We start from the raw sequence: 14,348 nt of genomic DNA on the forward strand, positions 1-14,348 counted from the left end.
GACTGAGGTATATTATCATGAAGATTAAATCTAGACTCATAGGTTTTACTGTGTGACACTGACACTTCATCACCAGACTTATAGTCACATGCAGTCTGCCCTGCTATAGCCCTGAATACAGTAGAACATAGTTGTAGATGTGGTCTCCCCTATGTTATGTTTTCCTCTCTATTGCTTCTGTGTTAATATTTCCTCTGGAAATAGAACTTCAGCGACACCTCCCCATTTATACTGGTGAATAGGTGGGATTATATGCCTCCCCTGTTTCACTAAAAGTTCCCACTAGGTTCAAGGAGGACTTGTGTTGTGATTTAAACCAAATTAATTCTTTAGTAAATATAGCTCAGAGACACAACAGTTCATTATACACTTGGCCGTGGGTTTTAGCCCCAGTTCATGTGGGAGCGAGGAGAGAAAATGATAGAAGTTATTTTTAAAATAATATAAAAATAAAGAAATAGAAAATAAAATAAAAATAAAAAATTAGAAATAGAAAAGGCAATTGAAAGGCTGGATTTTACTCAGTGAAAGAACAAACCATTTGCCTAAGACACATGAAAATCCACAGCAATTAAAAATAAGAATTATTAAGAAGATGAAAATAGAAATGAAAAGATTAAAGAGGGAAATATGGAAGGAAAAAGGGAGGGGAGAGAAAAGTCAATTCTCCCTAACAACAGAACCTCCCTCCAGGCAGCTCTGTAACTGAGTTTTCACTGAGCTCCCTGGTAATTTCTGTCCTGAAGCTAGCTTGCTTTCATCCTCCACACCTGGTGTATATCTAGGCTTTTTGTCTGCAGGGTGCAGCCTTCAGTGCCATGTCTTGCCCTCCACTGACACTTTCCTGCCCAGGAACATGAAGTCTACCTCCCTTTTAAACTTTTGTATTTGAGGAGCAAGGATTATTTGTTTACCTTGCTTTGTCATTCTCCCTAATCTGTGGAATGTGCTAGGGTTTATTTCCTGTGCATACATCTTCCAGTTCTCTCCCACTCTTCCTTCCATGACAAGTACCAAGTCAATTATTTTCATTCCAGTCCATGGAAGAGCAAGCTATTCCTGAGTGTCCCTATACCACCACTGTGGACCTGAACTTAAATTTGTATTTTATCAATTGTGTGTTTCATTATATTAGCCACATTTCATTTGTTTGTTTTTTTCAAACATCACTTTTATTTTTTCCCTTTCCTTTACCTTTCCCATTTTTATGAAATATTTCATTTGTATGTTTTTTTATTGCACGATTAATCTTGTGTCTGTGTGGTTATTGGTATTTTGTTCTCTATCTTACATTTATACACATTTGGAGCTGATTGGATTGAATTAGTGTGTTTTAGTTTCCTGTGCTATACTTACTTTTCTATTTCTCTTCTTTTGCTTTTTTCCTTGTGATTTCCTCTTTGTGACACTTATGCTTAAGTTGAAAAAAACATAAATTATTAAGGGCACTGAACAGTCTCAGATTGTAATAAAAATATTAATGTTGACCATCTATAGGAGATCTCAGTGAGTTGGTTCATTCATTCTTGTTCACAGGATGCTTGAAAAAACTTGTTATTTCAATCAAGTCTCTAGAAATAGTATACACATTTAAGTAGAACAATAATAATATCTCTCAATAAGGCACCTGCTAATGTCTATGTCTATGTGGCATGGAGCATGCTTGCTTGTCTTATGAACTCAGTGTTTAGAGAGAAAATCATCACCATTTGTAGACCAATATTAGCTCCATCACCACACACAGGATTGTATGTATTATTATAAAATCCAGATTTATTCAAATACCACATCTTTTAGTTTTCTGTTTCATGGTTTGTTTTAAAATCTGTGCTAGACTGGAGGTAATGATATCTATGTGTAATTTTTTGCAATTCTCAACAGATTATGTTTAGCAGTCTTTTATTTTCCTTTCTCAGGTGCTGTTCTAATTTCAGGCAGTTCAGTTGGCCGTTTTTGTGGAGGCTATATTGTTGACAGATTGCAAATGAATAGTAAGAACAAGTTGAAATTTATAGCGATATCATCTTCTGTGTCACTTTTGCTTTTCCTATTAATATTTTTTGTGGAGTGTGAAACAGCAAAGTTTGCTGGAATCAATGATGATTATGATAGGTAAATATATATTTGTAGACTATATACTTTAGTCATAACTAAAGGGATAAGTTCCATACTAATAATTCAGTAACTATATATTTAAATAACTTTTGGAATTATTAATCATGCAAATGAAAAATCAAACATATTTTTTACTGTTAATATTAAGGTTACATATCTTATATAAATATATTTGTTTATTATACATTTATTAGTGATTTATTATCAAAATGAGAACTTTGTGTAAGAGTTTGTAGAAACTAACAGATTTTACTAGAATATGTGAAATACAGTTTCACCTGAGATTGCAAATAGGTATTTTAGATTCAACATCCAAAGTTCAAAGGGCTTGGCATGAGTTCATATTAAATATTGGACAACATGAATGTAACTGCAAATAAAAGGACTGAGTAAGTGAAATGATTAAAAGGAATCATAGCACTTTCAATTACAAGGGGATAGTATATGCCAAATCACTACTCAACAAATGCTACTGGAGCTGACCATGAGGCTATAAAACGTGATGTTAACTTTACTTATTTTTTTTAAATTTTGTTTTGTTTTGCATATTCCACTTATATCCTGCCCAGTGTCCCGCCCCCAGTCACTCCATCCCACAATCTTTCCCACATCCCCCTTTCTCTCTCCTCTGACCAGATTGGACCCTTCCTTGGTACTCCACCACCCCCATATTGGCATTTCAATTCTCTGTGAGGTTGGGTAACTAATCCTCCATGGAAGCAAGACATGGCAGTCCAGCTGGAAGGACATATTCCATGTACGGGCAACAGCATTTGGGGTATCTGCTACATATGTGCAGGGAGGCCTAGGTCCAGCCTATGTATGTTCTTGTTTGGTGATTCAGATTCGGAGAACCCCAAGGGTCCATGGTAGTTGACTGGGCAGGTCTTCCTACAGACCCTATTGCCTTTGGTGCCCATAATCCTTCCTCTTAATCTTCCATTAAGAGTTCCCAAGCTCCACTGTCCAGTTTGGCTATGATAGGTAAATATATGTTTGTAGACTTAGTCATAATTGAAGGTATATTTTCTATATTAATAATTCAATAACTATGCTCAAATAACTTTTGGAATTATTAATCATGCAAATTAAATGTCGAACATGTTTTTACTTTTTATATTAAGGTTACATATCTCATATAGATAATTTGTTTTTCATGCATTTATTAGTGATTTATGAACAAAATTCTGCCTGATTAAGCTGCTGGGTAGAGACTCTCAAAGGACAACATGCTCCTGTCTCTAAGCATAAGAGAGTATCATTAATAGTGGTAAGGACTGGTGCTAGCCCATGGAATGGGTCTGAAGGTGGACCATTCCCTCAGTCTCTGCTCCATCCCCCATGCCTGCATATCTTGTAGGCAGGATAAAGTTCTGTTGAAAGTTTTATGGGCAAGGACTTGTTGGCATCCACAATAGTGTTTGGGTTTGGTAACTGTATAGGGGACAGAACCCCAGGTGGGGCAGGCTCTAAATGGGCATTCCTTCAGTATCTGCTCCATATTTTGTCTCTGCATATGGGTATTTTGATCCTTCTTCTAAGGACACTTTGGTCTTCCTTCTTTTTGAGCTTCAAGTGGTCTTTGAATTGTATCTTGAGTATTCTGTGCTTATGGGCTAAGCTATAGCTGTCTCTTGAGAGGTTCTGCCAGTGCCTGACAAATACAAATGTGGATACTCACAGTCAACCAATGGAATGAGTACAGGGTCCCCAATGGAGGAGCTGGAGAAAGGACCCAAGGAGCTGAAAGGGTTTGTAGCCCCATAGGAGGAACCATCCAGTACTCCCAGAGCTCCCAGAATCTAAACCATCAACCAAAGAGTGCACATGGAAGGACCCATGGCTCCAGCTGCATATGTAGCAGAAAAATGGCCTTATTGGGCATCAGTGAGAGGAGAGGCCCTAAGACCTGCAAAAGCTTGATACCCCAGTGTAAGCGAATGCCAGGCCATGGAAGTAGAAGTGGGTGGGTTGGTGAGCAGGGGGAGGGGGAATTGGGTAGGTTTTTTTTGGGGGGGGGAGCCAGGAAAGGCAATTTGAAATGTGAATAAAGAAAATATCTAATAAAAAAAGAATAAAGATAAAAGAAGTTTTGTGGGTGGGTTGGTGTGGGTGGGTCTAAGGCTGCACATGAGTTCCTGTCTGGCTAAAGAAGGTGGCCTCTTCAATGTCATATCCCCAGTTTTGTGAGTCATAGCTAAGGTCACACCCATTCATGGCTACTCCTGCTCTGCTTCATCCTGGACCTTCTCATGCTTGTCAGTTGCAGATTTCAATTCATTTTCATGGCCATCCAGCCATCTCTCCTTTCCTTCCCCACACCTGACCCTTCCCCCTACCCCCCTGCCCGAATACCCTTCAGTTCCTCCTCCACCTAGTTTACTCCCTCCATCTCCTCTTATGGCTATTTTATTCTCCTTCTGAGTGAAATTCAAGTCCTCAGCTGGGCCTTCCTTCTTTTTTAGCTTTGTAAGGTCTTGCTTAGTATGGTACCTGTATTTTATTGCTAATATCCACTTTTATGTGAGTACAAATCATGCATGTCCTGTTTAGATTGTGTTAAGTCATTCAGGATGATATTTTAAGTTCATTCCATTTTCCTGAAATACTCATGCTGTGTTTGTTTTTTTTTTAACATATTTACATTTTTTAATTAACCATTTACTTTTTAAATGATATTCCACTTCCTGCTTACTCCTCCACAAACCTCCCATCTCATCCTTCCTCTTCCCCCTCTCTTTTCCCTCTATGAGGGTGCTCTTTCATCCACTCACCCTCTCCCTCCTCACTACTCTAGTATACCTCCCCTCCTACACTGGGGCATCGAGCCTCCACAGGACCAAAGTCTTCCCCTCACACTGATGTCAGATAAGGCCACCCTCTGCTACATATACATCTGAAGCCATAGATCCCTCCATTTATGCTCTTTGGTTGGTGGCTAGTCTCTGGGAGCTCTGGGTGGTACAGTTTGGATGATATTGTTCGTCCTATGAGGTTGCAATCCGCATCAGCTCCTTCAGTCCTTCCCCTAGCTCTTCCATTGGAGTTCCCAGTCTGATGGTTGGCTATGAGTATCTGCATTTGTATTAGTAAGGTGCTATCAGAAACTTTCAGGGAACAGCCATACCAGGCTACTGTTACCAAGTGCTTCTGGTAATAGTAGTGCAGGGGTTTGTTTGTAGACGGAATGGATCCCTAGGTGGGGCAGTTTCCTGATGGCCTTTCCTTCAGTCTGTTCCATTTCTGGTCCTGGCCTTTCCTTTGGACAGGATCAATTCTGGGTTAAAAATTTCGAGCTGGGTAAGTGTCTATATCCCTCACCTGGAGGCTGTGCCTATCTACTGGAGGTAGTCTTTACAGGTTCTATCTCCCCTTTGTTGGGTATCTCAACTAAAGTCATTACTATTGGGTCCTGGGAGCCTCTTGCTACACTGGCATCTGAGGCTTTCTAGTGGCTACCACCAGTTCCCCATCCTCCACTGCTACATATTTCTATTCAATTTCCTGACCCTCTATATTCCTCACCTGCCCTGTACCATGCCTGATCCTGTTTCCCTTATTCCTCCTCCTATCTTCCTCCCAGGACCTTTGATCTCTCTACCTGCTGTGGTTGTTTTGTTTACCCTTCTATACAGATTTCAAGATTTTGCACTTTGATCTTCCTTGTTCTTAAACACTGTATGGTTTATGGGTTGTATGGTGTGTATTCCAGAACTTTGGGCTAATATCCACTAATCAATGTGTATATACCATATGTGTTCTTTTGTGTCTGGGTTACTTCATTCAGGATGAAATTTTATAGTTCTATCCATTTGGCTCAGAATTTCATGAAGTCATTGTTTTTAATAGCCGTTTTTAGTAGTTCAATTGTGTAAATGTGCCACATTTTCTGTATCCATTCTTCTGTGAGGGACATGTGGGTTGTTTCCAGCTTCTGGCTGTTACAACTAAGGCTTGTATAAACATACTGGATCATGTATCCTTATTATATGTTGGAGCTTCTTTTGGCCATATTCCCTGGAGTGGTAGCTGGATCTTCAAATAGAACTATTTCCATTTTGCTGAGGAACCACCAGATGTTTTTAATAGCTGAAGAGTATTTGATTGTGTACATGTACCCCATTTTCTTTATTAGTTCTTCAGTTGAGGGACATTTAGGTTGTTTCCCACTTCTAGCTGTTATAAATAATGCCTTTATAAATATAGTTGAAAAAGTGACTTTGTGGGATGTTGGAACATCCTTTGTGTATAGATAAGTCTTGATGTCAAACTATTGCAAGTTTTTTGAAATCATCAAATTGATTTCTAAAGTGGTTGGACAAGTTTGCACTTCCACCAGCAATGAAGTTTTCCACTTGCTCTACATCCTTTCCAGCATGTACTATCTCTTGAGCTATTGATCTTAGTTAGTCATTCTCATAGATGTATGATAGAACATCAAAAGTTCTTTGTGTATGCATTTCCCTGATGTTTAAGGACTTTGAACATTTCTTAAGTGTTTCTGGGCCATTCAAAATTCCTCTGTTGAGAATTCTCTGTTTAGCTCTGTACCATTTTTAAACTGGATTATTTGGGTTGTTGTTGTCTAACTTCTTAAGTTCTTGGTAAATTTTGGATATTAGCCCTCTATCAGCTTTAGGGTTGAAGATCCTTTCTCATTGTGCAGACTGCTGAAATGTTCTATTGGCAGTGTCCTGGCCTTACAGAAGCTTTGCAGTTTCTTTTCTTTCTTTTTTTCTTTTTTATATTATTTTCTATATTCTTTGTTTATATTTCAAATAATTTTTCCTTTCCATGTTCTCCCCTCCCCATAAGTCCCATAAGCCCTCTTCCCTGTGCCCATTCCCCAATCACCCTCCTCCCATTTCTCTGTCCTGGTACTCCCCTATAATGCTGGATCAAGCCTTTCTAGGACCAGGGCCTTCTTCATTCTTCTTGGGAGTCATTTGATATGTTAATTGTGTCTTGAGTATTCAGAGCTACTGGGCTAATTAATATCCACTTATCAGTGACTGCATTCCATGTGTATTCTTTTGTGATTGGGTTACCTCACTTAGGATGATATTTTCAAGTTCCAACCATTTGCCTAAGAATTTCATAAATTCATTGTTTTTAATTGCTGAGTAGTATTCCATTGTGTAAATATACGACATTTTCTGTATCCATTCCTCCATTGAGGGACATCTGGGTTCTTTCCAGCTTCTGGCTATTATAAATAAGGCTGCTATGAACATAGTGGAGCATGTGTCCTTATTGCATGCTGGGGAATACTCTGGGTATATGCCCAGGAGAAGGTATAGCAGGGTCCTCCGGAAGTGTCATGTCCAGTTTTCTGAGTAACTGCCAGATTGATTTCCAAAGTGGTTGTACAATTCTGCAGTCCCACTAGCAGTGGAGGAGTGTTCTTCTTTCTCCGCATCTATGCCAACACCTGCTGTCACCTTAGCCATTCTGACTTGTGTGAGGTGAAATCTCAGGGTTGTTTAGATTTGCATTTCCCTAATGATTAATGATGTTGAACATTTCTTACGGTGCTTCTCAGTCATCTGAAGTTCTTCAGGTGAAAATTCTTTGTTTAGCTCTGAACCCCTTTTTTTAATAGGGTTATTTGGTTCTCTGGGTTCTAATGTCTTGAGTTCTTTATATATTGGATATTAGCCCTCTGTCAGATTTAGGGTTGGTGAAGATCCTTCCCCAATCTGTTGGTTGCCATTTTGTCCTTTTGACAGTGTCCTTTGCCTTACAGAAACTTTGTAATTTTATGAGGTCCCATTTGTCAATTCTTGATCTTAGAGCCTAAACTATTGGTGTTCTGCTCAGGAACTTTTCCCCTGTGCCCATATCCTCAAGTGTCTTCTGCAGTTTCTTTTCTATTAGTTTCAGTGTGTCTGGTTTTATGTGGAGGTCCTTGATCCACTTGGAGTTGAGCCTAGTACAAGGAGATAAGAATGGATCAATTCGAATTCTTCTGCATGCTGACCTCCAATTGAACCAGCAACATTTGTTGAACAGGCTATCTTTTTTCCACTGGATGGTTTCAGCTCTTTTGTGGAAGATCAAGTGACCATAGCTGTGTGGGTTCATTTCTGGGTCTTCAATCCTATTCCATTGATCCATTTGCCTGTCATTGTACCAATACCATGCAGGTTTTCTTTTTGTTTGTTTGTTTGTTTTTATCATTATTGCTCTGTAGTAATGTTTGAGGTCTGGGATACTGATTCCCCCAGAAGGTCTTTTACTGTTGAGAATAGTTTTAGCTATTCTGGGTTTTTTGTTATTCTAGATGAATTTGAGAATTGCTCTACTCTATGAAAAACTGAGTTGGGATTTTGATGGGGTTGCCTTGAATCTGTAGATTGCTTTTTTGGCAAGATGGCCATTTTAACTATATTAATCCTGCCAATCCGCGAGCATGGACGATTTTTCCATTTTCTGAGGTCTTTTTCGATTTCCTTCTTCAGAGATCTGAAGTTCTTGTCATATAGATCTTTCACTTGTTTGGTTAGAGTCACAGCAAGATACTTTATGTTGTTTGCGGCTATTGTAAAGGGTGTCATTTCCCTAATATCTTTCTCAGTCTCCTTATTCTTTGAGTATAGGAAGGCTACTGATTAGCTTGAGTTGATTTTGTAGCCAGCCACTTTTCTGAAGTTGTTTATCAGCTGTAGGAATTCTCTGGTAGAGTTTTTTGGGTCACTTAAGTGTATTATATCATCTGCCAATAGTGATAGTTTGACTTCTTCCTTTCCAATTTGTATCCCTTTGACCTCCTTATGTTGTCTAATTGCTCTAGCTAGGACTTCAACAACTATATTGAAAAGATATGGAGAGAGGGGTAGCCATGTCTAGTCCCTGATTTTAGTGGGATTGCTTCAAGTTTCTCTCCATTTAGTTTGATGTTGGCTACTGGTTTGGTGTATATTGCTTTTACTATGTTTAGATATGTGCCTTTTTTTTTATTCGATATATTTTTTATTTACATTTCAAATGATTTCCCCTTTTCTAGCCTCCCACTCCCCGAAAGTCCCATAAGCCCGCTTCTCTCCCCCTGTCCTCCCACCCACCCCTTCCCACTTCCCGGTGTTGGTTTTGCTGAATACTGCTTCACTGAGTCTTTCCAGAACAAGGGGCCACTCCTCCTTTCTTCTTGTACCTCATTAAATGTATGGATTATGTTTTGGGTATTCCAGTTTTCTAGGTTAATATCCACTTATTAGTGAGTGCATACCATGATTCACCTTTTGAGTCTGGGTTACCTCACTTAGTATGATGTTCTCCAGCTCCATCCATTAGCCTAAGAATTTCATGAATTCATTGTTTCTAATGGCTCCATTAGAATAGTACTCCATTGTGTAGATATACCACATTTTTTGCATCCATTCTTCTCTTGAGGGATACCTGGGTTCTTTCCAGCATCTGGCAATTATAAATAGGGCTGCTATGAACACAATCTTACAAGCCAATGGTCATAGGAAACGAGCAGGAGTAGCCATTCTAATATCAGATAAAATTGACTTTCAACCTAAAGTCATCAAAAGAGACACAGAAGGAAACTTCTTGCTGGTCAAAGGGAAAAGCCACCAAGAAGAACTGTCAATTCTGAACATCTATGTGCCAAATGCAAGGGCATCCTCATTCGTAAAAGAAACTTTACTAAAGCTCAAAGCACACATTGCACCTAACACAATAATTGTGGGGGACTTCAACACTCCACTCTCCTCAATGGACTGATTGGGAAAACAGAAACTAAACAGGGACACAGTAAAACTAATTGACGCTTTTGACCAATTAGATTTGACTGATATTTATAGAACATTTCACCCTAAAGTAAAAGAATATACCTTTTTCTCAGCACCTCATGGTGCCTTCTCCAAAATCGACCATGTAATTGGACACAAGGCAGGCCTCAACAAATATAAGATGATCGAACTAATCCCATGCCTCCTATCAGATCACTATGGTGTAAGAGTGATTTACAATAGCAACAAAAACAACAGAAAGCCCACATACACATGGAGGCTGGATATGTGCCTTGAATTCCTGTTCTTTCCAAGACTTTTAGCAAGAAAGATTTCTGAATTTTGTCAAATGCTTTTTCAGCATCTAATGAAATGACCATGTGGGTTTTTTTCTTTGAGTTTGTTTATATAGTGGATTGCATTGATGGATTTCTGTATATTGAATCATCCCTGCATCCCTGGGAATAAGCCTACATGATTGTGGTGGATTATCATTTGATGTGTTCTTGGATTTGGTGGGCAAGAATTTTATTGAGCATTTTTGCATTGATATTCCTAAGGGAAATTGGCCTGATGTTCTCTTTCTTTTTTGGATCTTTGTGTGGTTTTGGTATCAGCGTAAAGCATAATTGTGGCTTCATAGAATGAATTGCGTAGTGTTCCTTCTGTTTCTATTTTGTGGAATAGTTTGAAGAGTATTGGTGTTAAGTCTTTGAAGGTCTGATAGAATTCTGCACTAAAACCTGTCCTGTGCTTTTAGTTTTAAAGCTTTCTATGACACCTATTTCTTTAGGGGTTATGGGACTGTTTAGATGATCTATTGGATCTTAATTTAATTTTGGTATTTGGTATCTAAGAAATTGTCCATTTCCTCCAGATTCTCCAGTTGTGTTGAGTACAGGCTTTTGTAGAAGGATCTGATAGTTTTTTGAATTTCCTCAGTTTCTGTTGTTATATCACCCTTTTCATATCTAATTTTGTTAATTTGGATACTGTCTCTGTGCCCTTTGGTTAGTCTGGCTAAGGGTTTATCTATCTTGTTGATTTTCTCAAAGAACCAGCTCCTGATTTTGTTGATTCTTTATATGGTTCTCTTTGTTTCTACTTGATTGATTTCAGCCCTGAGTTTGATGATTTCCTGTCTTCTTCTCCTCCTGGGTGAATTAGCTTCTTTTTCTTCTAGGACTTTCAGTTGTGCCTTTAAGCTTCTAGTGTATGCTGTCTCCATTTTCTTTTTGGAGGCACTCAGGGCTATGAGTTTTCCTCTTAGCACTGCTTTCATTGTGTCCCATAGATTTGGGTATGTTGTGCCTTCATTTTCGTTAAATTCTAAAAAGTCTTTGATTGCTTTCTTTATTTCTTCCTTGACCAAGGTATCCTTGACCAAGATATCATTGAGTAGAGTATTGTTCAGTTTTAATGTGTATGTGGGTTTTCTGCTGATTTTGTTGCTATTGGAGATCACTTTTATTCCATAGTGATCTGATAGGAGGCATGGAATTATTTTTATCTTCTTGTATTTGTTGAGGCCTGTCTTGTGACCAATTATATGATCGGTTTTGGAGAAGGTACCATGATGTGCTGAGAAAAAGGTATATTATTTTGCTTTGGGATGAAATGTTCTCTCTATATATCTGTTAAATCCAATTGGTCCAAAGCTTCAATTAGTTTCACTGTGTCCCTGTTTAGTTTCTGTTTTCCTGATCGGTCCATTGAGGAAAGTGGGGTGTTGAAGTCACCCACAATTATTGTGTTAGGTACAATGTGTGCTTTGAGCTTTAGTAAAGTTTCTTTTATGAATGAGAGTGCCTTTGCATTTGGTGCATAGATGTTCAGTATTGAGAGTTCTTCTTGGTTGATCTTTCCTTTGACCTGCAAGAAGTGTCCTCCTGTGTCTCCTTTGATGAATTTAGCTTGAAAGTCAATTTTATCTCATATTAGAATGGCAACTGCAGCTTGTTTCCTGATACCATTTGCTTGTAGAATTGTCTTCTAGCCTTTTACTCTAAGGTAGTTTTTGTCTTTGACACTGAGGTTTGTTTCCTGTATGCAGCAAAATGTAGGGTCCTGTTTACATATCCAGTCTGTTAGTCTATGTCTTTTTATAGTGGAATTGAGTCCATTTATGTTAAGAGATATTAAGGAATAGGGATTATTGCTTCCTCTCAATTTTTGATGTTAACTTTATATTTGAGTGGTTATCTTCTTTTTGGTTTGATGAAAGTAGGTTACTATCTTGCTTTTTCCAGGGTGTTGTTTCCCTCCTTTTATTGGTGTTTTCCCTCTATTATCCTTTGTAGGGCTTGGTTGTGGAAAGATATTGTGTAAATTTGTTTTTGTCATGTAATATCTTGGTTTCTCCATCTATAGTGATTGAGAGTTTTGCTGGGTATAGTAGTCTTGACTGACATTTGTGTTCTCTTAGAGTCTTCATGATATCTGCCCAGGATTTTCTAGCTTTCATGGTTTCTGGTGAGAAGCCTGGTGTCATTCTGATTGGTCTTCATTTATATGTTACTTGGTCTTTTTCTCTTACTGCCTTTAATATTCTTTCTTTGTTTAGTACATTTGAGGTTTTGATTATTATGTCATTGGAGGTTTTCTGTTCTGATCCTGTCTGTTTGGAGTTCTGTAAGCTTCTTGTATAGTCATGGGCATCTCTCTCTTTAGGTTAGGGAAGTTTTCTTCCATAATTTTATTGAAGATATTTGCTGGCCCTTTAATTAGTAAATCTTCACTCTCATCTATGCCTATAATCCTTAGGTTTGGCCTTCTCATTGTGTCCTGGATGTTTTGGGCTACAAGCTTTTTGCATTTTTAATTTTCTTTGACTGTTGGGTCCATGGTTTCTATGGTATCTTCGGCATCTGTGATTCTTTCTTCTATCTCTTATATTCTGTTGTTGATATATGTATCTATGGCCCCTGATTTCTTTCCAAGGTTTTCTATCTCAAAAGTTGTCTCTCTTTGTGATTTCTTAGTTGTTTCTACTTCTGTTTCTAGATCATGGATGGTTTTGTTCAGCTCCTTCACTTGCTTGTTTGTGTTTTCCTGTAATTCTTTAAGAGATTTTTGTGTTTCTGCTTTCATGATTTCTGCCTGTTGACCAAAGTTTTCCTGTATTACTTTAAGTGATTTTTGCATTTCCTCCTTATTGGCTTCTATCTTTCGACCCATATTCTCCTGAATTTCTTTCAATTATTTTTGTGTTTCCTTTGTAAGGTCTTCTAACTTTTGATCATTTTTCTCCTGAATTTCTTTAAGAGATTTTTTTTTATGTCCTTCATGCGTTCCTCTAACAGCATCATGACCAGTGATTTTGAATCCAAATCTTGTTTTTCTGGTATGTTGAGGTATCCAGGACTTGCTGTTGTTGGAGGATTGGGTTCAGATGCTGCCATATTGCCTTGATTTCTGTTAGTAACGTTTCTCTGTTTGCCTTTTGCCATCTAGTTCTCACTGGTATTAGTTGGTCTTGTTGTCACTGGCTGGTGCTTCAACCTTCTGTGAGCCTGTAAGGTTATTTCTGCTACACTGGATGACTGGGTTTCCCCTGGCACAGATTGCTGATGTGCTGCCCTCCTCTTGTGTGCCATTGGAGCCCTGGTGAGTCTTGCCCCATGCAATGTTATACTTGGGTTGTCTCAGTGAACGTGGTGCTCCCCATCTGCTCTGTCATGGAGTGAAGATGGTGGCATTAGTCACTCCAAATGCTGATCACCACGTAGGGCACAGGACCCACGACCAGTTGGCACACAGAAGAACCACTGATCAGTCCAGGTCCTGGGTGCAGGCAGACTCCTAGTGGTTTGCACCCCCAGAGATCTTAAACTCAGGATATCTTAGTACCTGGGGCTGCTCTTCTGCTCTGTCAGGGAGTGAAGATGGTGGCAGGGAGTTACTCCCTGTGCTGATGCCCACATAGGGCACTGGACCCACGACTGACTGGTTAACAGATGAACTGCTGATCTGCCCAGGTCCTGGGTGCAGGCAGACCCCCCCACCCCCGCGGTTTGTGCTCCCAGAGATCTGAAACTCCAGATATCTCAGTACCTGGTGCTGCCTTTCTGCTCAGTCAGGCAGTAAAGATTGCGGTGGGGAGTCACTCCGTGAAGTTGTTTTTCAACTGTAGATGTTCTCTGATGGAGTTTTTGGGTTCACTTAAGTATACTACCATATCATCTGCAACTAGTGATAGTTTGACTTCTTCCTTTCCAGTTTGTATTCACTTCAAGTACTATATTGAATAGATAGGGAGAGAGAGGGCAGCCTTGTCTAGTCCCTAATTTTAATGGGAATTCTTCAAGTTTCTCTCCATTTAGTTTGATGTTGGCTAATGGTTTGCTATATATTGCTTTTACTATGTTTAGGTATTGGCCTTGAATTCCTGTTCTTTCCAAGACTTTTAGCATGAAAGGATGCTGAATTTTGTCAAAAGCTTTTTCAGCATCTAGTGAAATGACCATGTGTTTTTTTTTCTTTGAGTTTGTTTAT

At 38.9% G+C, this 14,348-nt stretch overlaps 1 protein-coding gene across 1 annotated transcript in view; it reads left to right on the forward strand.

Moving 5' to 3' along the window:
- The window catches only part of LOC127692775 (solute carrier organic anion transporter family member 6C1-like), a 149,529-nt gene that overhangs the window by 36,187 nt on the left and 98,994 nt on the right, over nt 1-14,348 (forward strand). The window contains exon 8 of the mRNA XM_052193371.1: nt 1,917-2,112. Within this exon, the coding sequence (XP_052049331.1) occupies nt 1,917-2,112 (196 nt within the window). The remainder of the gene's footprint in view (nt 1-1,916; nt 2,113-14,348) is intronic.

The sequence above is a fragment of the Apodemus sylvaticus genome, chromosome 9 (genome assembly GCF_947179515.1).
Source record: "Apodemus sylvaticus chromosome 9, mApoSyl1.1, whole genome shotgun sequence".
NCBI classification, from domain to species: domain Eukaryota; kingdom Metazoa; phylum Chordata; class Mammalia; order Rodentia; family Muridae; genus Apodemus; species Apodemus sylvaticus.